The sequence below is a fragment of the Agelaius phoeniceus genome (genome assembly GCF_051311805.1).
Source record: "Agelaius phoeniceus isolate bAgePho1 chromosome W unlocalized genomic scaffold, bAgePho1.hap1 SUPER_W_unloc_1, whole genome shotgun sequence".
Taxonomy (NCBI): Eukaryota; Metazoa; Chordata; class Aves; order Passeriformes; family Icteridae; genus Agelaius; species Agelaius phoeniceus.
Window position 1 is genome coordinate 406,542 of NW_027509866.1, and position 27,931 is coordinate 434,472.

Genomic DNA, 27,931 nt, shown 5'->3' on the forward strand with positions numbered 1-27,931 from the left:
AGCCAAAGTCGTTCCATTCCGGGGGGCTGTAGGACAGTGTTCCTATGGAATACAGATGGAGTTCAGCAGGGGGATGCTGCTGCTCCCACAGCCTGGCCCCAGCATCCCTGGGCCTGCGGGGGCTGCATCAGTGGCACACAGGGTGACCACTGCCTTCTCGCCAGCACCTGGGACTTGTGCACAAACTTAGACTTGGAAAAGAAGCCACTGGTGTCAGAAGAGGGCAGAGGAAGCCCTGGCTAAGCCTGACCATGACCTGCAAAGGAAAAACCCTCTCTGTGCTGGGGAAAACCTGCCCTTATCCTCCCTGCCTGCATTGCCCCAAAAATATTAGGAAGCCAAGGCAAACAGGGAGAGTGGATCTGTCCAAGCCCTTCCTCTCACCTGCACACCAAACTGGCTGGGGCACAGGTCTGCTACCCCCATCTCTGCTACCCCCACCCACGGCTGCCCCAGCCCAGCCCCAGTCCTGGGCAGAGTGGCTGGCAAAGGCTGCCAGCAGGGCTGGAAGATGGCTCCCCACCCAGCCCCGCTCTAAAGCAACTCAGCTGAAGACTCAGTCCCCTGACTGGCAGCAAAAGGGAGAATCCCTGCTGCCACAGCCAGCTTGGGCTGGGAGATGTTGGGCCATGAGATGCCAGCAGCGGGAGCACAGCCCTGAGTAGGCTCACCTGCAAAGTGGGTGTAGGCTGTGTCTTGCAGGTAGGTGCCACAGCCAAAGTCGATCAGTTTGGCCTGCCCGGTGTGCAGGTCAAGCAGGATGTTCTCAGGCTTGATGTCGCGGTGCAGGACCCCGCAGCTGGTGCAGTGCTGCACGGCCTCCAGCACCTGGCGGAACAGCGCCCGCGCCTCCTCCTCGGGCAGGAACCGCCGTGCCCGAATGCAACGCTGCAGGTCCTGACAGCGCTCTGGCCGCTCCAGCACCATCACGATGTGTTCGGGGAGCTTGAGCCACTCCAGCAGCTGCACCACACCAGGGAAGCCAGTGGACACCTTGGCCTGCAGCACGATCTCCAGAGGGGCCCTGCTGCCGTCGGGCTGCGGGAGGAGCACGATGCCTTCAGTGGGGCTGATGCCATGCCGGGGCTCGGGGAGCCCTCAGCCAGCCCGGGATGCTCTGCGCCCTACGCTGGACCCACGCCCGCTCTCCCTCGAGGCGTCCTGGCGGCTTCCACCGTGCCGGGCCTCGGCTCATCCCCGCCCGGCAGCCCCGGCTGCTGCCGCTGGCCCCGCTCACTCACCAGCTCGCCCCAGTGCCGGACGCGGTTCCGTGGCACCCTTTTGATGGCCACCTGCAAGCCAAGGACAGCAGCGGGCTCAGCTCGCCGCCCGCCCTGCCCAGCCCCATCCTCCTCCTCCTCCTCCTCCGCCCCCTCCTCCTGCGCCCGCCGCCGGCCCCGCCGCTCACCGGGGCGCCGTCCGAGAGCCGCGTGGCCGCGAAGACGCTGCCGAAGCCTCTGCGCCCCAGCAGCGAACCCACTCGGTACCGCTCCTGCAGGGCCTCGTGCGCCTTCCCTGAGGGCGGGACGCGGCTGTCAGAGCTCAGCCCGGGGCCAGCAACGGCCCCCGAGCGCCCCTCAGCCGCCCCGGGCCGGCCATGCCCAGGCGTTCGCTCTTTGGAACGCGGCACGGGAGGCTCGGGGCCGGCGGCCGCGCTGCCGAGTGGCGGAGCTCGGGCCGGGGAAGCCGCAGCAGAGGCGGCGGGAGCGGCCGCGCCGCCTGTGTCCTCCGCGGGCCCTGGGAGGTTGTGGCTTTCTTTGCCAGAAAATTGCTTGACTTGGCTCTGCCAGAACAGGGAAATATCCAGATCTGAGCACTGGCAGTGGCAGCAAACACCAGGTCTGGGCATCTGTAATGGCATCAGGAATTTGCAGGATTTTGGCTTTCTGTGCCAGGAAATTGCTGGACTTGGGCTGTGCCAGCCCTGGGAAATTTCCGGATCTGGGCACTTGCGCAGCAAACACCAGATCTGGGTGGTGTGTTGTAGTGTGTTTTTATACTTTGTAATACTTTGTAATAGTTTTGTTTTCGAATCCCTGTATTTTTCCCAAATGGTTCATCCCAGATGGTACCCCCCTCCCTTTACCTGTGTAATCCCTTTCCCTTGCTGAGATCATCCCCAAATCCCCACCCTGGCTCTCTGTCAATCACTCAGCATCCCATCCCCTCCATCCAGAAGCTTCGTTCCAGGATGTCGAGTGATTAGCCAGAGGCCAGGGGTCAGCCCCCCAAGCCCTGCCCCATATGCTGTCCTAAATGTCCATTCCCCAGTACCCATCCCTTAGGGTCACTTCTTGGTTAGTAAAATGTTATCTACTTTGGGTTTCCACCTCCCTTTAAATGTAACCTTGGCACATCTCCCGGGGCTGTAGGCAGGAGGCCCCTGAGGTGTAGGGGCTCCTTTGGGACTCCTAGAATAAAACCTTGGATTAACCCCTGCTAAGAGTGGGCCCTTTATCTTCTACCAATGTCTCTGGTGTCTCTTGTGCTGCAAAGGCGACCAGCCCAGGTGCCCTCAGTACCCTCGGGGCACAGAGAGTGTCTCCCCGCTGTCGGCCGTGTCGGGGCTGCCCCCGGTGTCTGCCGACTCGGGACTGGCCCAGGGTTCCTGAGAGGCTCCCAGAGGGACAGAGACAGCGCCCGTATAGGTAAACTGAATCGCTCTGGGATTTTGGAGGTAATTACAAATGGGCCCGAAGGTGAGAATTTTGGTGTCACCGATGAAGAACAAGAACCAGTGACATGGGCTGAAGAGGCTCCTCCATATAACCAACTGCCCCCAGAGGAAACATGCTCTGCTCTTTTCACTGACGGTTCCTGTCACATCTTAGGGATGAACAGGAAGTAGAAAGCAGCCATATGGAGCCCCACACGACAGGTCCTGAGACGACTGAAGGAGAAGGTGGATCAAGCCAACTTGCTGAACTCAAAGCCATTCAGCTGGCCCTGGACATTGTAGAAAAAGGGAAGTGGCCGAAGCTCTACCTCTACACTGATTCATGGATGGTAGCCAATGCTCTGTGGGGATGGCTGGAGAGGTGGAATGAGTCCAACTGGCAGCATAGAGGAAAACCAATTTGGGCTGCTGATGAGTGGAAAGACATTGCTACCAGGGTAGGGAGGCTACCTGTGAAGGTCCACTATGTAGATGCCCATGTCCCCAAGAGTAGAGCTAATGAGGAACACCAAAACAACAAACAGGTAGATCAGGTAGCAAAAATAGAGGTGTCAAAGATAGACTTAGATTGGCAACAGAAGGGAGAGTTATTCCTAGCTCGATGGGCCCATGATGCCTCAGGCCATCAGGGCAGAGATGCCACCTAGAAGTGGGCAAGAGACCAAGGGGTGGATTTAACCATGGACAGTATTTCTCAGGTCATCCATGACTGTGAGACGTGTGCTGCCATCAAGCAGGCCAAGCGAGTGAAGCCCCTATGGTATGGTGGGCGGGGGTCCAAGTACAAGTATGGGGAGGCCTGGCAGATTGATTCCATCACACTGCCCCAGACATGCCAGGGCAAGCGCTACCTGCTGACCATGGTGGAAGCCACCACTGGATGGTTGGAAACCCACCCTGTGTCTCATGCTATTGCCTGGAACACCATCCTGGGCCTTGAAAAGCAAATCCTGTGGTGACATGGCACCCCTGAGAGGATTGAGTCAGACAATGGGACTCATTTCAAGAACAGCCTTATCAACACCCGGGCTAGTGAACATGGCATTGAGTGGGTGTACCATATCCCCTACCATGCACCAGCTGCAGGCAAAGTGGAGAGGTACAGTGGACTACTAAAAACCCAGCTGAAAGCTTTGGGTGGGGGATCTTTCAAAAATTGGGAGCAGCATTTAGCAAAGGCCACCTGGTTAGTTAACACCCGAAGTTCCACCAACCATACAGGTCCTGCCCAGTCTGAGTCCCTGAATATAACAGATGGAGGTAAAATCTCAGTGGTACGTGTCAGAGGTTTGTTGGGGAAGACCGTGTGGATCAATTCTGCCTCGAGTACAGACAAACCCATTTGTGGGGTTGTCTTTGCTCAGGGAGCAGGTTGCACATGGTGGATAATGCAAAGAGATGGAGCAACACGATGTGTACCTCAGGGAGATCTGATTGTGGGGTGAGAATGATATGCAAATATCACTGTTTGTTGGATGTTACTGCCATTGTCTGTACATTAAACCATACAGACATGAGACAGAAGGAAATGTGTAAGTGTTGAAGGTCTGGGCAAGTGGAAGATGGAGAAGGAGATGTGCAAGTGTCGAAGGTCTGAGCAAGTGAAAGATGGAGCTTTGAGTGAGTAAGGTGAAAGGGGTGAAATCCTGCCACTCTGTGGTATAGGGCATGGATTCAGCGGTCCAGGGTGGGGATGTGATGAGGGCATGATGGGTATTGCTTGTAAATTTTGGGGGAGTGTAGAGAGCTTTTTGGATAATTGGTTAGCTGAGAAAGGCCACTTCGATGTGATACTGTTAGATAAAGATAGCGGAAACAAGCTGGGGATTATGTAACCGGTGTCCAATCACTGACAAAGGTCATAGTGACCTTCGCTGAAACGGGAAGACGGGGGAGAAAATCACTTGCCAGAAAATGTAGATATCCTAGGTAGAGAAGCTAGAAGAATGCAAACATAGAAACAAAATAATCATTAGAGCATAGAAGTAGGTGTGGTTGATCTAAGTGTGCTTTAACCAATAATGAGCTCAGCTTTTGCAATATGTATAAGCTTCATTAACACCAATATAAATATGTGTGAGCTTTCAATAACCTTGGAGATTTGCAATTCATGCATATTGTGTGAGGCATTTCTTCCGCCGTTCACGACAAATGGCGACCCCGGACGTTCTTTCGTCGGTAGCCACGGTCGATCGGTGTACAGGGTTCGGGTCCTATCGCAGCTGAGGACGGCAAAAGCACCGCTGAAAAAGGGAAAGTGCAGTGCCCCGGGTGACCTCAGCGGAGAGCCCGGCCGATACGTGCTGCCGGAACCTGCAAGGGCTGCAAGAAGCACGCTGTTATCTTTAACACGGATAAAGAAAGGCAAGCAGCATATGATTTATTTCCTAGCTTTTTATAAAAGCGTAAGGTTAAGTGTTGTAGTGCGTTCTTATATTTTGGAATACTTTGAAGTAGTTTGTTTTGTATTCCCATATTTTTCCCAAATGGTTTGTCCCAGACTGTACCCCCTCCCTTTCTTTTACTTGTGTTATCCCTTTCCCGGGATGAGATCTCCAAAACCCCCGCCCTGGCTCTCTGTCAGTCACTTGGCATCCCATCCCCCTATCCAGAAGTTTCGGTCCAAGTTGTCGAGTGATTAGCCAGAGGCTAGGGGTCAGCCCCCCAAGTCCTGCCCCATACGCTGTTTTGTATGTCTGTCCCCCCAGCACCCATCCCCCAGAGATACCTATTGGTCAGTAGGATGTTATCTATGTTGGTTTCCTCCCCCCTTTAAATATGAACTCCGGACATCCCCTGGGGCTCTCGGCAGGAGGCCCCCTGAGGTACAGGCGCTCCCTCGGGACTCCTTAATAAAAACCTTGGAATATCCCCTGCTGGGAGTCAGCCCCTTTCTCTTCCACCGATGTCTCTGTCGTCTCTGCTGCAGCAAAGGCAATCAGCCTGAGTGCCCTCAGCACCCTCGGGGCACAGAGAGTGTCTCCCCACAGTCGGCCGTGTTGGGGCTGCTCCCCCCATTCTCTGCTGACCCGGGTAAGGCCCAGGGACATTGAGAGGCTTGCAGAGAGACTGAGACAGTTAAGGGTATAGAGTTGCAGAAAGAGCTTCATGGGATTGTTAGCTCATGGGTATGCACAAGGACTTTTTCGGAATCTTCACACAGTGCATAGGTTATCAGAGTGCCGTATATTTGGGGATAAGTTGTGGCAGGCAGTCATAGATGATGATAAAGCCGCGAGAAAGTTGGGAAAGTTATGGCGAGTCGTGCATGATGAATTGTTGAAATATCAGGCAGAGGAAAGAGCTGCCCAGCAGGCTAGTGCAGCCCATGAAAGAAACAGGAGTTATGGAGACTGGTTTGGCTCCCCGCCGACACTAGCTCCTGCTCTAAACGGCAGCTCCCCGCCACTATCAGTTCCTGCTTCAGGCAGCAGCCCCCGCCCCCCCCCCCCCCCCGCGCATACTCTAGCCGTGCCGTCCGCGCTGCCTGCCCTGGTGTTAAACCCTACACCTCCTCCGCCTCCTCCCGCTCCGGATCCGCGCCCTCGGCCTCCCCGCCGCGGCGCGCGGCCCGTGGCCACCCCGTCGGGGCGGCTCATGCCAGCCCCGGCCCTAAGCGGCTTAGCAGCCACAGTGCGGCTGCCTCCCGCTCCGCTCCGCAGCCACCCCGACCCCCGAGCCAGGGGGGCGGCAGGATGGGCCTCCCACCCCCCCGTGGGGCAGCAGGCTCCGGGAGGTCCGCCCGCCCCGCGGCTGCCCAGCGCAGTTCTGCTTCCCGGTCACCAGCCACTGCGCCCGGACACAAGTAGCAGCTGTCACCGCTTCAGCTTGACCTGCCTCCAGCCCGCCACCGCTGGGAGCCTCGGATTGGACCCGGCAGCAGCAGCAACCACAGTAACCCTGATGTCTACTCACCCGGAAAAGGTTCCAACTGGGGTAAAGGGACCACTCATTATTGATGGATTACCTATGGGAGCCTTACAACCAGGATTACCTAATCCGGCTATGCTGCCAAGGGACTAGCCACTTTTGATTATTGATCTGAAGGACTGCTTCTTTACTATTGCTCTTCATCCTTGAGACACTGCAGCAGATATTGGACTGTGTTACACAAGGCAGTGTTTGGAGACGTGATCTTGATCTCCCTATACAGCTGACAGTTTGGTGTGGACCAAAATTTTTACTGGGTGCACTTACTCAGCATAACAGAAAAATGGGGGAGATATGGGCCTTGGAATGGATATCTCCTCCACTTCAACAACATAAAACCCTTCTTCAGAAAATTGAAATTTTAGCTGATTTGCTCAAAAAGGGTTGTGATAGGACAATGGGGTTGGATTTAATGTCCAAAAAGATCAGTAAAGCCCTTATCAGATGCTATAACTGTTTACACAGATGCAGGAAGAAAATCCAAAACTGCAGCAGTGACCTGGCAAGAAGAGGGACAATGGCATCATCATATACTCCAAGCTACTGAGTTGGACACTTTACAAACGATGGAGCTATTGGATGTTGTATAGGCCATGATGCATTTCTCTGGACCTCTTAACATTGTAACAGATTCTTTGAATGTTGCAGGAGTGTGTGAGCGAATAGAAGATGCCTCTATAAAAAAAGTTCAAAACAGGACGTTACATGAGCTGTATATGCAGCTGCAGAGAGCAAATGGTACCTTGGAAAGATATTTGAGTAAATATATAGATACCAGAGAGCCACAAGAAAGATTATTAAAGTGTTTGTTTGTTTTGAACCACCTGTGTGTTTTTGGGGAAAATAAGGTTCCTGCTGTGATTTGTCACTATGTACAAGAAACAGATGATGTAAAGAAAGATGTATGGGTGAGATACAGAGATCCTAAAACAGGACAATGGCAAGGTCCTGCTAAGGTGTTATACTGGGGCCGTGGATATCTTTGTGTTTCTACCCCTACAGGATCTCTGTGGGTACCTGCTAAATGGACCCGAGCAGCTGTGTTTGATGGAAACTTTATGTTATTGCTTTATCAATTTTTGCTTCTTTTGTGGACAGTGTAGACTATCAGGCATGGGCCCCACCTCAGCCCAAGACTAACATATGGGTCACCCTGGCAAACTTGACTAAACAAGAGACTATTTGCCTGTCATTATCTTCTCCTGGCAATCCGTTCACAACTTGTTTGGTTAGATTACCAGCAGATCCCTGGCCGTGCCCTTCACATGTACCAACTTGTAAGGTCAGCAATGCTAGGACGAGTGTGGATAATTGGGATCAGTGGATTTCCCACTTTCCTATAGCACCACAAGAGCCCCAAGAGTTGGAGTTGTTAGGGTCAGTGATGGCAGATGCATGTATTCATTTTAACTATAGAAGCCTGCTGTCAGTCAAGAACCATTCTAATGTTGTAACTTCCAGCATGGCTGTCTACCGAAATGCATCGGCCTGGTGCAATTATACAACAAAGAGAGTGTCAGTCTCATCAAATGACCCTATTCAATTGCCAGCAGGATATTTCCTGATATGTGGAGACCGTGCTTGGGCCGGTATCCCATCAATGCTGCACGGGGGACCATGTACACTTGGTCGGCTGTCTCTACTTACACCTAACATGTCCATGATACTAAACATGAGCCGGCGCCATCGTAGAAGCAAATGGATGGCTCGTGCATTTGCAGCAGACTGCCGGGATGATGTAAAGTTTTGGTCCCCAGCGGCCATAATCGCAGCATCTTTCTTAGCTCCAGGGGTATCAGCAGCACGTGCTCATGCTATTTTAAGTAGGTTAGGGTGTTGGCTTGCTAAACAAACAAATGCAACTTCTTTAGCGATTTCTAGTCTTTTGCTTGATGTTGACTCTATTCGCCATGGGACACTTCAAAATAGAGCTGCAGTTGATTTTTTCTTACTTGCACAAGGCCATGGCTGTGATGAATTTGAGGGCATGTGTTGCATGAATCTCTCTGATCATGCACAGTCTGTTCACTCACAGCTCTCTGAGTTACGAAGGTTAACTGGGAATTTACAGGTAGAATCAGGCCTTGGTATTGATGGATGGCTTAAATCTTTAAGCTTAAGATCATGGTTACGCTCTATTGTTAAGGTTAGCATTGTAGTAGCTATTGTAGCTTTGTTGTTAATATTAGTTTTGCCATGTTTTTGTATATGCTTACAGAATATGGTGCGAAAGATGATAACTACCGCATTTAACCAAACCATGCTTGTTCAACAGAAAAACGGGGGAAATGTAGAGAGCTTTCTGGATAATTGGTTAGCTGAGAAAGAACATTTCAATGTGATACCGTTAGATAAAGATAGGGGAAACAAGCTGGGGATTATGTAACCGGTGTCCAATCACTGACAAAGGTCATAGTGACCTTCGCTGAAACGGGAAGACGGGGGAGAAAATCACTTGCCAGAAAATGTAGATATCCTAGGTAGAGAAGCTAGAAGAATGCAAACATAGAAACAAAATAATCATTAGAGCATAGAAGTAGGTGTGGTTGATCTAAGTGTGCTTTAACCAATAATGAGCTCAGCTTTTGCAATATGTATAAGCTTCATTAACACCAATATAAATATGTGTGAGCTTTCAATAACCTTGGAGATTTGCAATTCACGCATATTGTGTGAGGCATTTCTTCCGCCGTTCACGACAGGGGAGCAGATGGAAATTTTGTGTGAATAAACGCATGATGTGTGGTAGTATGTTGATGATATGGGGATAAGGGGTGGAATGTCCTAGGGTGACGTTATGATGCTTGTATCCCCATTCATGTGTTCTGTTAATGTTGGATATTATGTTCTGTACCTTTAAGACTGGCTCTGAGGAGGGAAAGTTTTGTTTTGGTTTTCTTATCAGCCTGGCGGGACACAGAGACTGCAGCTTTTGCTTTTTCTGCTTTTGCTTTTCGCTTTGCTCTCTCTTGCTCCTGCTTGCTTCTCTTCTGCTTGCTTCTGCTCATTAGCTAGTTTAGCTAAACTGTCCAATTTCTTCCTGGACTGTTTCTCCTTTCCTTTTTCTGACCATTTCGAACCTGCTCCGGGCTGGGACCTGGGAAACACCAAGATCCTGCACCTTGTGGCCTGCAGCAGCTGCCCCAGCACTGGAGGGACTGAGAACAGAGTGACCACTTCCCAGGAGAGACTTTCTGAATTAGTCATCATTTTTCAGAGCGGTATCATCCGGTATTGTTCATTTTGTGTGCTGGGGGGTGCTGTGCCTATTACATAAACAGGTTCTTTCCACTCCTCTCCGAGGAATCCTTCCCAAACCGGTTGGGGGGAGGGGCTGTGTGGGTTTGCTTACTGGAGGGGCCCTAATTTGGAAATTCTCCTCCAAATTTGCCCTAAACCAGGACAGAGACCAAGAAGAAGAAGGAGAAAGACTGGACAACACCCAGATTCCTCCATCTTGCCTCCTGAACCCCCATCCTAAAAACTCCCAAAAATCTATTTTTCACCCCATGACTAACTATTATTCTACTTAGAATTTCGTGGCTTGCAGATCTTCATATAAAGGTTGGTAATTTTTTTTTCCATGGGTCAAAATCCAAGTTACAGGGGTCATGGGCTCTGTGCCAGGGTCTCTGAGCCCCCCAGGCAGGGGCTAGAGCCCTCCAGGGCAGCCAGAGGAATTTCCTGGGTTCTGACACTTACCAGTAACTCTGTGTGGGGATTTGCATCCCTTGTCAATAACCCAAAGGAAAACAATTTAAATGATGCCTTCACTTAGACCAGGGATCTTGCCTCAAGTCCCTGAAGGTCTAAAGTTGAGGTTCTCCCTGAAAATTCCTCAGTGCTGGCTGGAGATCTGTGGATTCATTGAAGCTCTAGGCTGATCTTCTGGCTGTCTCTCCAATTTACTGGCACAAAATCTCCAAAATACTGGAACAAGACTCCTTAACACTAATTTGGTTTAAAGAGGGCATAATTTATTCAGGCCTGAGGTCACACAAAGGATACTCCTAACCATTCGGGCACACATGATTTTACAAGTAAGCAATTTACATATTACAATTTACCCATTACCTTCAGGCCCAGATTCAGTCCTTGTTTTGTCTATTCCTACATTCTTGAGCCGGATGTCTTCTTCTTCTCTTCCAACTGTTCTTGCTGGGAAAAGCAGTTTTTGGGTGCCTTGTTTCTCTGCTGGAAGTTCACAGGCCCAGTAAAAACTAAATTAATCCCGTTGCTGTCACATAGCATGGAAGCCTCTCTCCAGCTTCCTTCCCTGAGCCCTCCTGCTCCTGCAGAACCACCCTGATAATGGATCTGCGTGTGTTGGACATGGTGGCTGTCACCTTGACGTGGCCAACACTCACCTGGACGGGCTCCTGGCAGGTGTCCAGGGCGACGTGGCAGCACACAGTGGTCCCGTTGGTGGTGAAGGACGTCCTCATCTGGGACATGCGGTGGTAGGTGTCCTCCAACCTGCCCAGGTGAGCTCTGAGCAGGGACAGCTGCAGGCCCAGCTCCATGGCAAAGCGGTTGTAGTCCAGGGGGCTGGAGAAGAAGATGGCCACGGTGAAGGTGGTGGCCTCATAGACCAGGACTCCACAACAGCCACGGAACAGGGGGCTGGAGAACTGGCAGGTGTCAGAGGAGCCTGGGGGCACGGAGGGGCTGGGGGGGATGGAGCTGTGCCCGCTGTAGAAATAGGTCCTGGGGAGGAGAAACGGGGGTGTGCCATCAGGGGAGGATGGTGAGACCACCAGTGTCACAGACATCTTTTATGAAAAATCCTTTCCTTGGGATTTTTCCTCCTGAGAAGCTGAGAGGCCTCAGGAACAAAATGGAAACATTGATTATCTGCTGCTGTGGAATGCAACAGGTGGATCTGTGATTGGTCTCATAGTGTTATTTCTTATTCATGGCCAATCACAGTCAGCTGGCTCAGACTCTCTGTCTGAGACACAAGCTTTTGTTATTCATTCTTTCTTTTTCTATTCGTAGCTAGCCTTCTGATGAAATATTTTCTTCTATTCTTTAGTATAGTTTTAATATAATATATATCATAAAATAATAAATCAAGCCTTCTGAACCATGGAGTCAGATCCTCGTCTCTTCCCTCATGCTAAGACCCCTCTAAACATGGTCACACACCAGGAGATGCTCGTGGAGCAAGTGGTAGGTGGTGGAACCAGCAGGAGACAGTCTCAGCACCACTGGGAGGTGCTGGGAGCACTGGGAGGTGCTGGGGGCACTGCTGGGAGGTGCTGGGAGCACTGGGAGACAAGTAGGAGATTGACCAAGCCCTAGGAGATGCTCCCACCGTGGGATGATGACCCCACCCTGTGGTGGTGTTCACAGGCGTCTCAGGATGAGGGAAGAAATGAGAATGTTGACTTTATGTTTCAGAAGGCTGATTTATTATTTTATGATATAGATTACATTTAAAGAAAATGATATATTAAAACTTACTAAAAGAAGAGAAGATTTCATCAGAAAGCTAGCAAAGAATAGAAAAGAATAGAATGATAATAAAATCTGGTGACTGACCAGAGAGTCTGAGACAGCTGGACTGTGATTAATTACTAATTAAAAACAATTACATGAGACCAATCAAAGATGCACTTGTTGCATTCTACAGCAGCAAATAATCATTGTTTACATTTTGTTTTTGAATTCTCTCAACTTCTCAAGAGAAAAAATCTTAAGGAAAAGATTTTTCATTAAATATGTCTGCGACACCACCCTGTCCTGGTTTGGAATGGGAGGAAAATTCAGGGAAGTGATGCAAAGCTTTTTGTGTAACTGACGGGCTGCTGAACCACTGAGAAGCTGGGCACAACTCTGTGAAACACACACGTTAAAAACGAAAAACCCCAAAAACTCTCTCTTTCCTTTCCAATCAACAAAAAAGCAGCAAACCCCAACCTCAACCCCCATCTCAACCAAACCAAGCCAAACAATGTCACTGTGATATTTTATGGAAAATTCCTTCACCAGGATTTCTTCTCCTGGGAAGATGGAAAGCTTCAGCTTCTCCCTGTTTTGCTGCTTTGGAATGTGATTTGGAGAATTGTTTACCCAGCATGGGAATTGTTTTAATTTAATCACCAATCCCAGTCCAGCTGTGTCAGGACTCTGGTCAGTCACAGGTTCTTATTATTCATTCTTTTCCAGACTTCTGATGTATCCTTTCTCTTTCTTTAGTGTAGTTTTAGTATATAATTTCTTTTAATATAATATTGAGGGAACCCAGGACATTCCTCTGGCTGCCCTGGAGGGCTCCAGCCCCTGCCCAGGGGGCTCAGAGACCTTGGCACAGAGCCCAAGACCCCTGTGCCTTTGATTTAGCCCTTGGAAAAAACAATTTCCAACCTTTATAGGCAGAATTACAAGTCAAGAAAGTTTAAGTAGAATAATAGTTCGTTTGTCATGGGGTGAAAAATAGATTTTTGAGATTTTTAGAATGGGGGCTTGAAGTCCCAAGATAGAAGAATTTAAGTGTGCCTTGTCCCTTTTCCTTCTTCTTCCTTCCTTCCTTTCCTTCTTCCTCCATCTTTTAAGTGATGTTGGCATTTTTAGATTAGTTTAGAGTAAAAACTCACTGTCTAACATAGGTGATAAGTATTGAGAAGTTATTGTAAATAGTGTACACGTAGTTTTTAGTATAAAAAGATAACACCACCCCAAGGATTGGCAGGGTGCCTCAGCCCGACCTGCCAGACAGAGCTCAGCAAGGCAAAAAAAGAATTTTATAGATAAAAACACCAATAAACAACCTTAAGAACAAGAATAGAAGAGTTCTGACTCCTTCTTCAACTGCAGGGCTGGGAAAAGAGACTTTCTAACACATCTCAAGGTCACTGTGACCAGCAGAGATTCTGAGATAATATAATATCATAAAATAATAAATCAGCCTTCTGAGGACATGGAGTCAAATTCAAGTGTAATGTTAACCCTTTCAGTGCCTCAATCCTCCCTCAAATGAGAAAAAACCCCAAAATACAAACATGTAAAAGAACAGCATAAAGTCATCAGTCAGTGTAGAAGAAGTCCCAAATAAGAAAGAAAAAGAAATGCCTTGTTTTTTAGAGCTAAAATCCTCTAATAAGCAATAGAGAAAAGGCTCTTTTTCCTTGTAGCACATAAAACTATAAAGAGATAAAAGTGTATCAAATTGATATCAAACAAAAGCCTCCATACTAAAATAAACAAATGTTTATGGAGCTAAAATCCTCTTATAAGCTATAGAGAAAAGACTCTTTTTCCTTATAGCCCATAAAACTATAAAGAGATGTGTTCAAATTAATATCAAACAAAAGCCTCCATACTAAAATAAACAAATGTTAAAATAGCTGTAATTCCATAAAAAGTTTAAACAGAAAAAGAGTAGTCCTATGCTTCCAAAAAAAAAAGAAAATCTCTATTCTCAAAAATAAAAGTAATTTTAAAAATAGACAATAAAGAGAATTTTTGCTTTTAAACAACTCATCTTTAAAACAATCATCATAAATCAATATAACCCATCAATAAGCTACGAAAGTGCTTATAACGATAAGAAAAACTTCATCATAGCAAAATTCCACAAAGAACTGTTGTTCGTCACCAATTAAGAACCACAAAAAACCCTGTTTCCTTTCCTCTTATAAAAAAGTCTCCATAACCTTAAAAGAAAAGACTTCTCTCCCTCAATAAACTAAAGAAAAACTATTTTAAAAGTCGTAAACTAACTAAAAATCTTAAGTGTAATTTCTTTATCAGTGAGGAAGAAAAGTTGTGAGAAGCAAAGTGCTCTAAAAGGTTTGTTTTAATTCTTACTACTTTTTTGCTTCTAATTACTTCTAGTAAAATTTGCTTTATACCCTCTTAAAGTTTTAAACCTACTTTATCTTTCTCCTAATCCTATCTCACAACAGAAACTAAATGTATCAGTAATTAGCCAACACCAAACCTACCACATTCTTTAGTACATCAGCCAAAAAAACTTCAAATTAAAAAAATCCCTAATTGCAAACCTAAACCACAACACACAATTAGCTTTTCCACCCAATTTCAAACTAAAACCACCACATACCTAGGGGTCCTCCCGTGCCTTCCCCTCACCTGGGGTTCTCCAGGGTGACATTCCCGCTGCTGTTGGATATCTGGATCTCCACAGCCCTCTCCAGGAAATTCCACATCTTGGCACGCGATTGGCTGCTCCAGGGGGACAGAATCTACTCCTCCAGTCTGGGGTTTCCTCAGATCTGGGATCGTGACCTTGGAGACAGAATTTTCTCAGCTCTGGGGTCTCCTTGAATCCGTAATCTTCTCACTCCAAGGTCTCCTCCTCAGCTCCAGATTCTCTCTGTTCCAGAATCTTCTTCCTGAATCTAGGATCTTTTCCGCAGCTCTGGGGTCTCCTTGGATTCAGAATCTTCTCAGCTCTGGAATCTTGTTCCTGTCTCTGGGAAATTCTTGAATCTGGAATCTCTTCAGATCTGGTATCTCCTCAGATTCAGTGTCTCTTTGGATCCAGGGTCTCCTCAGCACTGAAATCTTCTCCTCAGCTCCGGGGTTTCCTCAGTCCTGGGCTCTCGTCAGCACTCCTTGGATTCAGGGAGATCCTGGATCCAGAATCTCCACCCCAGCCCCTGACCTTCCCTGTGGTCTCCCCCTCTGAGCACCTTCTGGGTCTCCGCTGGTGTTGGGAATGTCCTAGGGCAGGGAAATCCCTCCCCTGGCTGGAAAAATCCTAAATTACAAATTCCTGATGATAAAATGGAACCAACTTCCTGGTGGTGAGTCCGGGGCAAAGTCCTCCAGGGCCTGGCACCTTCAGCTGGTGTAACTGGTTAAAGTGGCTGAATTGTCTAATGTAACTTGTTTAATTGATTTCTCTAATTTAAGTAATTGAATCTAATCTATTTTACCAGATCTAACTCAGCTGGTTTAAATGTTTTAAATTATGTAAATGGTTCCACAATAAGTTTATAACTGGTTCAACCAGTTTAACTGGTTCATCTAATTGAACGAGTTTAATTGGTTTATCTAGTTAAACTGGTTGAATTCTCTCACTGCCTGAATTGGTCTAAGTGGTGTAGCTGACCAGAGGAGCAGATGATTGGCTCAAAGCAACCCAGTGGGGAGTGGTGGCTGATTTGTGGAAAAAAAATCCTCAACTTGTAAAAGATGTAAAGCTGGTATGATTTATTTCATTGCTGGACATGCTCCCCAAGGACATGAGCACCCCTGAAAATTCCCGAGTCTACTTTATCCCCTAATCTGTGCATTTGCATTAAAAATATGCATATGTATTCAACTTATCAATTTTATGAGCCTGTGCAGTTCTTCAGTCACGTAGTTGTAATGTGGTGTTTATCACCCAGATTCAGTTTTTCTGTTTGCTTCAGTCTCAAGATCAGCAGGGAGCCTCTTCTTATCTCCAGCATTACTTTCTTGCCACATTCACATTTTCTGAAAAATCCCTTGGCCTAGGATTTTTCTCCCGGGAAGCTGAGAAGCCTCAGAGGAAAAGGAAAACAATAATTATATGATTTGCTTCTCCTGTGTTTTGCTGCTTTGGAATGTGTTTGGAGATTGTTTATCCAACAGGTGACTGTTTCATTGGTTTCATGTGATTTGTTTTGACTTATTGACCAATCAGGGTCAAGCTGTGTTGGAGCTCTGGAAAGAGTCATGAGTTTTCATTATTATCTTTTTAGCCTTCTGTAAGAATCCTTTCTGTATTCTTTAGTATAGTTTCCTATACTATTCTTGAATATAATATACTATCTTAAAATAATAAATTAGCCTTCTGAGGACATGGAGGCAGATTCATCATTCCTTTCTTCATCTGGGCACCCTGCAAATCAAATACAATATTTTCTAAGTTGCCTTGAGTCTCCTTTGTTCTCTCTCTGCAGGCCTTTTGGCGAGCATGCAAGTTAAAAGACTAAACAAAAAAGTAAAAAATTGGTTTCTACCCTGAGTTAAATTTCCAATCCCCTGTTTCATTCCTCCCTTTTCTAGAAAGAAGTAAATTATTTTACTTAGTACAAATTTCTACGATAATAGGTGTCCCTTAATGCTTTGCCATGTACATTTGATAAGGAGGTCAACACTGCTATTTGCTGTAGTATTCTCCATTTCCAAATTATCACTATAAAAGATAACCCTAAACTCACCCTAACTAATACCAATAAATTTGTAAGGCTGCCAACAACAGTCTCCTTGGTTCCACAACAGTCTCCTATGCTTCCTCCTTGGAAGCATAGGACTACTCTTTTTCTGTTTAAACTTTTTATGGAATTACAGCTATTTTAACATTTGTTTATTTTAGTATGGAGGCTTTTGTTTGATATTAATTTGAACACATCTCTTTATAGTTTTATGGACTATAAGGAAAAAGTGTCACAACGAACCCTTTGCTCCATGAGGTTCATTGGTGTAACAGGGATGCCCTGATTCCATGAGGTTGTGTAGTGTCACAATGATCTCCTTGGTTCTGCAGCCCTGCTGTGGCTGCCATGTAACAATGGACCTGTGGTACCATGAGGTTCCATGGTGTCACCATGGTCCCTTTGGTTCCACAAGGCCCTGCTGGGCCACAATGGCCCCTTGGTTCCATGAGGTTCCGTACTGTCAAAAATGATCTCCTTGGTTCCACAGTGTGACAATGGCCCCTTGGTTCTATGGGGTGCCTGGCCTCTCACAGCCCCTCACAGACTCTTATGGCCCTTCATGGCCCCTCACAGCCCCTCATGGCTCCCTCACAGTTCCCCATTGCCCTTCATGGCCCCTCACAGCCTCTCACAGCTCATGGCCCCTCACGGCTCCCTCACAGTTCCCCATGGTCCCTCACAGGCTCCCCATGGCCCCTCACAGTTCCCCAAGACCCCTCACAGCCCCTCACAGCACTTCATGGATCCTCACAGACCCTTATGGCCCTTCATGGCCCCTCACAGCCCCTCATGGCTCCCTCACAGTTGCCCAAGACCCCTCACAGCCCCTCACTGTGGATGCCATGGCACAGAGAGAGAGAAACAGCAAGTGTTTCTCACAGCAGCTTGTGAGAATTATTAGCAAGTTGTAAGAATGTGAGAACTTAAGTATAAACAATCTGCAGGTGGTGTTCTACTTCGTCTTTCTCTTCTTCTCAAGGACGGTGTATAAAGAATGTTTTTTGTTAACTAGCCAATCAAACAGAATATATCATATCACTCTGTAAAAACCGCACGGTTCTCTTGAATAAAACCTTCTTTTAGTCTTTCTGCAATACTGCCTCCTGCCTGTTCCTATGTCATTCTCGGCGCAAGAGTGACACTTCATGGCCCCTCACAGCTCAAGGCTCTTCACGGCCCCTGAGCCGCCTCCGGCCCCGCCATTGGCGCCGCTCTTTGCTGCCCGCCAATGGCGGCCCGAGTCTGCAGTGACGTCTCCGGTCGCCGGGCAAAGGAAGGCCTGGGGCTGAGGTGCCCCGGGCTGGCCGGGAATGGGGTCCGAGAGTCCCCGGGCTCATGGAAACGGAGGATCCAGGGGCTGAGAGAGGAGGACACCCGGGAAAGGGGGTGCAGGGGGTGTCGGGGCAGGATAAGGGGGTGCAGGGGGTCCTGCAGCTGGGGAAGGAGATGCGAAGGGTCCCAGTGCCCAGGAATGGGCATTCAAGGGGTTCCCCGGGGGGCTCCCCAAAGCCCCTCCCAGGGGGCAGCAGGAGCTGGCTCAGGAGCTCTGGGCAGAGAAAAGGGGGTGACCCCGGCTTGGGGGGGACATGGGGGACTCACCCACGCTCCCGGGGGGACACGACCCCCGGGGACCCCCCCTCACCTTGTCCCGCAGGGGAGGCCGAGCCCCAGCCCAGGCAGACGAAGCCCCCGAGCCCCGGCAGCATCTTGGGGGGCGTGCGGGGCCGGGAGGGGCAGGATCCGGGAAAGGGCGGCGGCTGCCGGGTTCCGCGGGTGCCTGGAAACCACGAAGGCGGCGGCAGCGTCTGTGACAGCGGCGCGGCCTCAGTTGCCTGAGAACGCGGCCCTGGCTGGTTGTGCGCAGCCTGGGCTCCTGCAGGCGGCTTCACCGGGCGATTCGCCAGGGGAATTGTTCGCGGAGCATTGGCCTGTGCAAAGTTCCTGAACGTGCAGAGCATTGGCCTCTGCAAGGAGTTCATCAGCGTGCAGAGCATTGGCCTCTGCAAGGAGTTCATCAACGTGCAGAGCATTGGCCTCTGCAAGGAGTTCATCAACGTGCAGAGCATTGGCCTCTGCAAGGAGTTCATCAACGTGCAGAGCATTGGCCTCTGCAGAAAGTTCCTGAATTTCCTTTGAAGGTAAAGATTGACTCAAGTTGAACTTTTTGGTTTTGTCTCATCTGCACTCTGAGAGAGAATGCCAAAGGGAAATACAGGATGGGATAATGCTCGTCTTCTGGTGCAGCAGTTCAGTGGTCTGCACTGTCACAGACATGTTTTATGAAAAATCCTTTGGGTTTTTTTTTTTTTTTTTTTTGAGAAGCTGAGAGAGCTCAGGAACAAAATGTAAACAATGGTTATCTGCTGCTGTGGAATGCAACAGGTGCATCTGTGACTGGTCTCCTGGAGTTGTTCCTAATTAATGGCCACTCACAGTCAGCTGACTTGGACTCTTTGTCTGAGACACAAGCTTTTGTTATTCATTCTTTCTTTTTCTATTCTTAGCTAGCCTTCTGATGAAATCTTTTCTTCTATTCTTTTAGTATAATTTTAATAGAATATATATCATAAAATAATAAATCAAGAGTCAGATCCTCATCTCTTCCCTCATCCTAAGACCCCTGGGAACACCACCACAATGCACAGCTGAGTGGATGAACAATATATGCTCTACTGATTGTGCTTTTTTTTTTTGCACTGAAGGAATGCAACATTTTCTAAATGTACTGGTCTATACTTTTTCTCCCCATATAGTGGTTGCTTAAACTGCTTAAAGGTGAATGAGGTCTGTTCAAGTTTCAGTGGGTTGTTATCATCTGGTTATTAAAATTATTAGGGAGAGGCCTGTGAATTATGGTGCAAACGAGACCATATGCCAAAATCAATAGTCTGGATTTTATGTAACAGTAAATGTGAGGAAGAGAGAGAGAACGGAAAAGAAAAAGAAGCAGGGGGGTGGCAGGGGGGGGATGGGGGGTTGGGAAGAAGGAGAGTGACAGAGACAGATTAAGTGAAAAACATCACCATTCCATGGATCCCATCAGCATACCATTAAATCCTCTTCTGGTCCTCTCTGTAGTGAGGTCTGGCAAAACGTAAGACTCCAATGGATTCATGCAGATTTGGGCAAGGTGGGACCTCCCAGGTGCCTCCCTGGGGTGGGGCAAGTTGGACTCTGTCTATTGCTACTTTCAAATAATATAAAATCTTTAGCATCTGTCTGTCCTTTGAGTCTACCATGAATTGGCTTCTGGATTTTCAGATCTGTTGTGTTACTTTGCATGCCCTGTAGTCTTCTGGTGCAAGGCCTCAGGAATGGGTCTGGGGGCACTGTGGAGGTCTTTGATGGGAGGTTTGTGTGCAAACCTGGCCTCAGCAGACGAGTCTGTGGCTGTGGCTTCCCCAGCCTGAACCCAGACAGAGCTGATTTTCAGGACAGCTGCTGGGTTTGGCTTTGTTGTGGATAGGTTTTTCTCTTCAGCCTTGTTTCTCCCCAGCCCTGAGCTAATGGGACAATAGTGTCACCTTGATCTTGTCTCAAGTTCCCTTAGGCAGCTTAACTCACAGTGCCAAGTTCCAGTCAGGAGGCATTTTCAGGGAAGGGTGGGCTTGGGTGGTTGCTGCTTCTTTTTACAGTTTTGTCACAATGGGCAGAAAGTCCTTTCTGATGATATTTAAGCCATTAGCCATAACATTCCAGTCTCTCACGAGTCTCTCAGCTGTGAGGAACAGCTGAGAGAGCAGGGGTGCTTTAGCCTAAAGAAGAGGAGGCCCGCTCTAGCTATCTTTAAGTAATATTTAAGCTACAGCTTTGTCTGTTCAAACTATTATTAATGTTCAGGTCTTAGCTCCAGGTTTCAGTATGATCCATCTTTGAATTGCACAAGGTAGCCATAGAGTTCAAATAAAGTCCAACTAGAGGCCTAACTATACTAGCTACTTAGACCAAACAAGCTCTTAGCTACTTTCAAATAATATAACATTTTTAGCACCAGTATATCTCTTGAATCTGCAATGAACTGGGTTCTGGATTTTCAGAGTTCCATTGTTGCTCCTTCCAGTTTTGTTGAGGCATTGTCGCTCATCTGCGACGTCCTTCTTCAAAATGGCTTCTGGATTCCCAGGAAAGACCACAACACCTCATCTTTTGTCCAGGGAAGGACTGAAGTCTTTTACTGTGAGTACCCACTGGGGCTGTGTTCAGGCTGGCACTGCCCTGGTGTCCCTGCTCTCCCTGCCCCTGTTGTCCAGCAGTGCTGTGAAGCTGCAGAGCCCCTCCCCAGCCCTTTGTGCCGTGCTCCTGTTGCTGGGGCTGTCCTGGTGCAGTAGGGAACACTGTGGGATGTTTCAGTTGTGCCTTGCCTGGCTGTGCCAGTGGAGCCAAGTGAAACCAATGCACAGCTGAAGCCCTGAGCATGTGTTCTGTCCCTTTCCCTTTGCCACAGGAATTCCTTCTGTCAGGCTGGGCAGTCACCTGTGCTGCTCTGACCATCGTGCCCTTGGGCACCCGGGCATGTGGGGGGGAAGCTCAAACTCTGCCCAAAGCCTTGAGAGCCATGGCTGGTCCCAGCTGGAAGAGCCTCCAAAGCAGCTGTTCTCTCCCAGCTCCTGGGTGGGCACAGATCCAGCCCTGCAGGCAGCACTGGGGCCAGGGCCACAAAGGTCCCTTGCTGTCTGCAGCTCACTTGACTGAAGATGCCCCACTGCTGAGGCTCTGTCAAGGAGATGCCTCTGTTTTCTTCTGTGGAGGAGTCTGTGAGCCCAGACAGAGAAAACCCATGCTAATTAACAGAGAGAATGAAAACTTGGACACATCCCTGTGCTCCTCACTCTTGGCACAGCGTTCCTTTCTTGCGTCTCTTGGACTCAGCCAGCAGCGATATCTCCTTGCTGTGAGTTCTGAGTGTTGTGCAGGGATGGAGTGAGGGGAGTCCTGAGAGCTCTTCCCCACTCTCTGAAAAGGTCACTGCCTCAGTCCAATAGAACTAAAGAGGAAACAAATGCCCAAAGAGCAGAAATCCCCAACCATGTCACATCAAATCACAGAGAAGCTCATGGGACAGAGCCTTGTGGCTGGAGTATGTGTACTGCACTCTGTATTATTAATTCACTGATGCTAAGTACTTCAGCAGGAAACTTCCAGGGCTTCCAGGACTGTCCTAGACTATATGATCACAAATTGTTCACCAGTGCCACTTGTTCAAGAAAAGCCTTTTTGAACAAGCACATCTCTGAGGCTCTAGCTGGTTTATTTTTGCCTTTCAGCTGCTTCCCCCTAAGTTCCTGTGGGAGAAGCTTCTCAACATGAAGAAGAAGGCCAGCACTGGGGGGAGTATTCTGCCCAGAATTGGCCCATGTATAGACAGGAGTGAGACTGGTCCAAAGGTATCTTTTTCCTGCTCTTTTCCTTTCTGTTTGATGTGAAGTTTGAAGGTGGGTGTGTGCTTGTGACAGGCTTGCCTCAAGCAAAATACCTCAGTGTCCAGGTCCTGTTGTTATTGCAAACTGATGGGAGTGGTGGACTGGGAGTCCTGATCTGCACTAAGCCAACACAAATAACCTCTGCTGAAGCTGCTGGGCTGTGCTGGAGTGTAGTTGCCATTGCTAAAACAATGGGAGGAAGGCTGGGGACACAAAGGCACAACATTGCCATTTGCCATTCTCCTGCTGAAGGAGCCCCCTCTTGCTTTGGTGTGGTCACCATCAAATGCTTGGGGTCACAGGATTCCCTCTGGAGTGGCAGCGTTGGCCTTGGAAGGCCAAGGATCTGCAGGAATTACTTCAGATTTAACCAAACAAATTGCATTACTGCTTTGGGCTGGAACAATGTGTTGGGACTCTGGGGGGATGTTAGATTTTGCAGACTGCCAGATGTACAGGGGACTGGCCCTGGGCAGAGGGGAATGGATGTGCTTTATCTGGATCAGTGCCTACTCAGAGGTGTGTTTAAAGCTGCTTTTCTGGCAGGACTGGCTCAGTAGAAAGCACAGTCCAAAGGGGTAGGTGACCGAGGTGGGCTGTTGAGCAGGAAATTGTCAGTAAGAGACACAGAACACACTGGTTAAGGATTGCCCTGGAGAGGGGCCTTGGGAACACCTCAGGGAAGGGCACAGCTCAGGGACAGTGTGCTGCAGCCACTCCCTTCAGCAGAATGTGTCTGCTGTGAAGTCACAGAGGAGACCTGCTTGCGTCTCTGCAGTGACAGCAGTGTGGCTGGAGAAGGCAGACAAAGCAGGGCAGGGTTTTCTCCAAGCAATGTCTCTGCTCCAGAAGCATTTGCTGTTATTGTGTCATTCCAGACATGCCTCTACAATGGCATTCAATAGGATAGCAATAATGACAAGAAAGCACCCATTTAAAGCCCATGGAAAAAGGAGATACCAACTCTATTTTTACCCAAGTTGCTGAGAAAATAACTGAACCTTATCCTCATTCAGCATTCACCTCATTTGTCTTTTTATTTTCACCTCATTTGTCTTTTTCCTAATTTCAGTGTTACTTTATTTTTGCCTTTACCTCTGTTAGAAATGCACTATTAAATACAATTAAAGGGGACAAAGTCATTAAAGCAAAAGAAAACTGTTTATTAGTAATGATTCAGCTGAGCTGGGTGTGTCTCCCTCCCCTCCGGAGATGAACAAACACAGCCTCCAACAAAATGGCAATCTTTGTATGCCCTTTGTACCCGGCTGGGGTGGTCCCTGTCCCCTTTCCTCTTGGATGGGTACTCGGGAACTTCCATTCTCTCAGATTGCCAGCCTTTCTGTCCCCTCCCCTCTCATCCTGCTTCTTTTTGGTCAGGTCTTCAACCCCGTCCCTCTGCCAGTTCACAGCAACACCCAACAAGCAAACCTGAACAATTCCAAACAATCCAAACAACACCACACAGAGCCAACAACTTTCATTCTTTAACTTAATAACCTTTTAGCTTCAGCAAAATATCGCCTCATCTCTCACACCTCCTCTGGTCCTGTGCTCTTCTTACTGATGTCTAAATTCTAGAGCAAAAAAGATATTTGCAGTTGTGTGGGCCTCGGTTTCCCTGTCTCAGAGTAAAGGACATCCCAAAATCATTTCCCATGGAGTCTAATGTAAATTCATGGGTTGTACTTCATAAGTGCACAGTCAGTGCCCCAGAGCTCTGTGACCACATGGGCACAGGGCTGTGCTTAAGGAAAGTGCTGCCTGGCATTCTGGAGAAGGAAACCTGGAGAAATCCATGCCAAAAGAGCAGCTTGGCTTGAGCCTGCTCTGTGTGGCCCAGCAGCTCTGGATCAGTTCAGAGCAGAGGTGGGTGAGCCACTGTTTGCCCAGTGTGGGCTGGGCAGACGTGCTCCCCCAGAGTCTGTACTTCACTGGGGATCAGTGGAAGATTCTCCTGCATGAACCTTCCTCCCAGCAGCTGAAGCTCTCCCTGCTCTCTCCTCTCCAGCTGCCCTCAGTTCCCCCAAAGCAGAGCTCGTTCCAGATTTCCCCACCAGAGGTGGTGTTTCAGAACTTCGACACTTGTGATGTCTGTGAAATGACACTGTCTCTCATGAATAAAGACAAGGTAAGTGTTGGGACATGGAGCTTTAACACTGGGCTGGAAGAGGAGAGTGCTGTCATTCCCCCAGTGTACAGCAAAGCAAGTTATCTGCTGCAGCACATGCAGGAGAAAATGTCTCAGCACCTTTGTTCTGCAAGATGGTGGAAATCTTCCTGTGCTGAGAATTGTCCCCTGATTTTGGCCATGTGTTGATGGTGTCTATCCCAAAGGAGTTTCCTTCTCTTGCAAGCTCTGGATTGATACGAATTGTTGAGGGCTGTACAGTTTTTACCTGCTCTCATGCTTTGCCTTGAGTCTATAGCACATCCTGTGTCTCCTTGGTTAATCTTGGTAGGAATCTCTGCCTCTCTCAGCCAGTTTGTCTCCCTTTGTGCAGCTCAGAGTCAGAGCTCAGGGGCTGAGCCTTCTCCACTTTATGCTGGAATCGCTTCTCATTCATGGCATTGGCACTGCAGGAACCGTGTTCTGAAAGAGCCCTGCAATCAGACTGATGGAGCAGAAGCACTGAGAGGCCTTTAGGGGCCACTTGAGGCTCCTGCTCAGCTTCATCCAGCTCTGCTCAGCTTTTCCAAAAGCAACACAGTGCTCTGCTTTCCCTTTGGAGAACCACAGCACATCCAAAGCCATGTGCTTCTGGAGGTTTTTACCTTCACTTGAAGAAATTGTGAGTGTTTTGCAGTTTCTCAAGAGAGCTGAGAGGGAAACAATTGAAAAATGTCAGCAGTTGTGTTCCACTGTAAAGAGGAAAACTGAGACCATTGGAATTTCAGTCAGGGAATCATTTTCTCAAATGAGGCTTTTGCCAAGAGCGGGCTGGTGGGAAGAGACAGGAGGGACTAAAAATCATTTAGACTTTTGGAGAGCATTTTGGTGCTCAGGGGTTGATGATATTAGTGTGCTAGAAAATGCATGTGTGCTGTGTCTGTGAATCCCAGAGGGCAGCACCTGGCCTGCTGGCTGCAGGCAGGAATGCCCAGCAGCCCAGCTTGCCTGCACAGGCAGCAGGAAGCCCTGGAGAGTCAAGATTGGCTTTTCATACTGGAACCACACTGTCACTCAGTGCTGGTCATATTCTCCAGGCAGAAAATGCCTTTGAAGCCCAGAGTCAATAGGCACAGCCTGTCCATGTTTCTGTCACTTTTGGCAAGCTGATTGCTCTCATGGTTTTATGATTCTTCCTTGCTGCTTTACTGCCCATTTAAATTCTCTTTGCCATCTCCGTGTTTTAGGGATTGTCTTGCTGTGTTCCTTCTTTGGTTTTTCAGGTTTGCTTTTCTTCCCAGTAAGGCCACAGTGTTTGGTCTCCTGTCTTGCTGCTCTGCCTGCCTGACTCTATCCCCAGAAGGTCCCTACCCCAGCCTGATCTGCTAGAAGGGAATTTCTTCCTTCCCCCAGGATAATGTGCTGGTTTGCTTTCAGGTAGCACATTCCCCCTCTGGACCATGACAACTTCATGGCTGTGTGCAGGCAGAAGCCAGCAGGTTTTCTGGCCTTGTTGAATATGCAGATGACTTGGTTCAGGTGCTCTGTCTCCATCCTGCTGGTGCTGAGCTGCTGGACCCTTCCTTCCCAGCAGGCACTGCCCTGCTGGCCCTGGCCAAAATGCTGGAGCCAGACAGAAGGGATTCAAGTTCAGCCTTGTGAATGATGTGCCTGTGCCTGCACAGCTGAAAGTGCTTTGGGAAAGGGGCCAGGCAGGGATGTCAGCAGGGCATGGACAGATCTCCTCTCATCCTGTTTCCACAAGTGGCAAAATCATCATTTCATGTCTTTGCTGCAGGTTCCTCAGGTGGTGAAGGTCTCCATGGAGAGCTCACCTTACTTCCAGCTCGTGAGCCCCAACGATGCGTACCGTGCCGTGCCGCCGGGCGCCTCTGCCCCTGTGCGCATCCGCTTCAGCCCCGACGAGAACAAGGTGAGGCTGGAGGAGCCAAAGCACACAATGATCTCCACAGCCATTGTTTTCCCTGCACTCTGGCTCCAGCCCATTGCATGCTGTGAGCTGGGCTCCAGGCCATGGGCAGGCAGCCTGCAGCCAGTCACACTTTGGCACTGCTGGCAGGCACTGCAGCCAGGCCTGACAGGCTCTGCTTCGCTCCCTGCACATCCCTGAGCATTGCCAGGGGAAGATGCACAGGGAACAGGATGAAAATGACAGAGGGCTGTTGATAGATGTTGGGCCATCCCTAGGTCCAGTGGAAGGGGTTCCATCATTATGATGGAAAACAGCAGAGGAACAAAGAGGTCAGAGAGCTTTCCTCCTTGCTGACTGGCAACAGCTTCCCTGCCTGCCCCTGGGCTGGAGCAAAGACGGTGCTTTTTCAGCCCCTCTGTTCTGCAGCCTTGCAGCTGTGCTGTCCCAGAGCACAGGTGACCATGGCACAGCTGCAGGGCCAGGGCAGAGGATGTGCTGTGCCCATGAGCCCAGCCTGGCACAGGCACACTGGGCTCTGGGTGCCCTTGGTCAGCAGGAGGTTGCTGAGTTGCAGGGGACTTGGACACCTGCCTGCAGGAGCTGCTGCAGGGCAGGTACAAGCTGCAGGCAGAGCTGTGAGCCCAGAGCCCGTGGCAGTGACACTGCTGGGGCTCTGTCTTCATGCCTGTCACCGTGCTTGCTCTGTCAGCTGGCACCCATTCCGTGCCAAAGGTGCTTTTGTGGGCAAGTTTAAACAGCAGTGCTGAGGCCCTGGCAAGTCTGATCTCAGTGCTGGCATCTGGAGGGTTCATGTTCTGATCTGGAGGCTTGTTCATACGGAAGGGTTTAGGACATGGCATGGAAGGGAGGAAGCCTTGCAGGGAAACAAAGAGAGGCCCTTTCCAACAGCATGCTGCTGCCTCTTGGCACTGTTCTTCTCCTGACTTGGCTGGACAGGCAAAGTTAGAGGGGAGTTCTGAGCCAACTGATGTTTCTGCACCAGGCCAGAGGTGCAGGATCTCTTTGGGTGCAGCTGTTTTCTCATCTTCCTTTTGCTGCTTAGAGTCAGTTGAACACTTTGTCCTATTCTCAGACAGTGGGAATATAGAAACCTAAAGAGGAATGTCCTGTGTTCCCCAACTCCATGTTCCTTAGAAGGGGCTTAGGAATTATTTAACATCATTAAAATTTAGAGTAAAAGTTATGATGGCTTAGGGCTGTTATCTGTATAACCCAAGTGACACAACAGCTTAATGCCACTGAGATAGATTTTGCAAAGTGCACTGCTGCCTTTAAAATGTGACATATCAGTAGAACTTAGTGTTCATTTTAGGGTGCAATAGGTAAATTGATGTCCTTGTAGGGTTATAGAAATGGGTTTTTCTTCTGCCATGGGGATGGCACTAAATGTCCTGTCCTGAGCCGGTTTCTTTTCCTGCAGGATTATTGCCACGAGCTGGTCTGCATCACTGCCAGGGAAAGGATAGTTGTGCCAATTCGGGCCATCGGTGCCCGAGCTGTGCTGGACTTCCCTGCCCAGCTGGACTTCTCCAAGTGTCCAGTCAAGGTCAGCACCCAGCAGACTCTGCTGGTGCGCAATGTCGGTGCCCGGGCAGCTCGGTACCAGCTGAGCACCCAGAGGTGAGGCAGCTCATCTGTCCCTGTGCAAAACACATTTGGGAGAGAGCAGGGTTGGGAAAGAGC

At 48.9% G+C, this 27,931-nt stretch overlaps 1 protein-coding gene across 1 annotated transcript in view; it reads left to right on the forward strand.

The window, feature by feature from the left end:
* The first annotated feature begins 16,520 nt into the window (after nt 1-16,520).
* Nucleotides 16,521-27,931, forward strand: part of LOC143692425 (hydrocephalus-inducing protein homolog) — a 57,433-nt gene continuing 46,022 nt past the window's right edge. Inside the window, exons 1-4 of the mRNA XM_077172659.1 lie at nt 16,521-16,547; nt 24,196-24,315; nt 26,093-26,227; nt 27,669-27,868. Of these exons, the coding sequence (XP_077028774.1) occupies nt 16,521-16,547; nt 24,196-24,315; nt 26,093-26,227; nt 27,669-27,868 (482 nt within the window). The remainder of the gene's footprint in view (nt 16,548-24,195; nt 24,316-26,092; nt 26,228-27,668; nt 27,869-27,931) is intronic.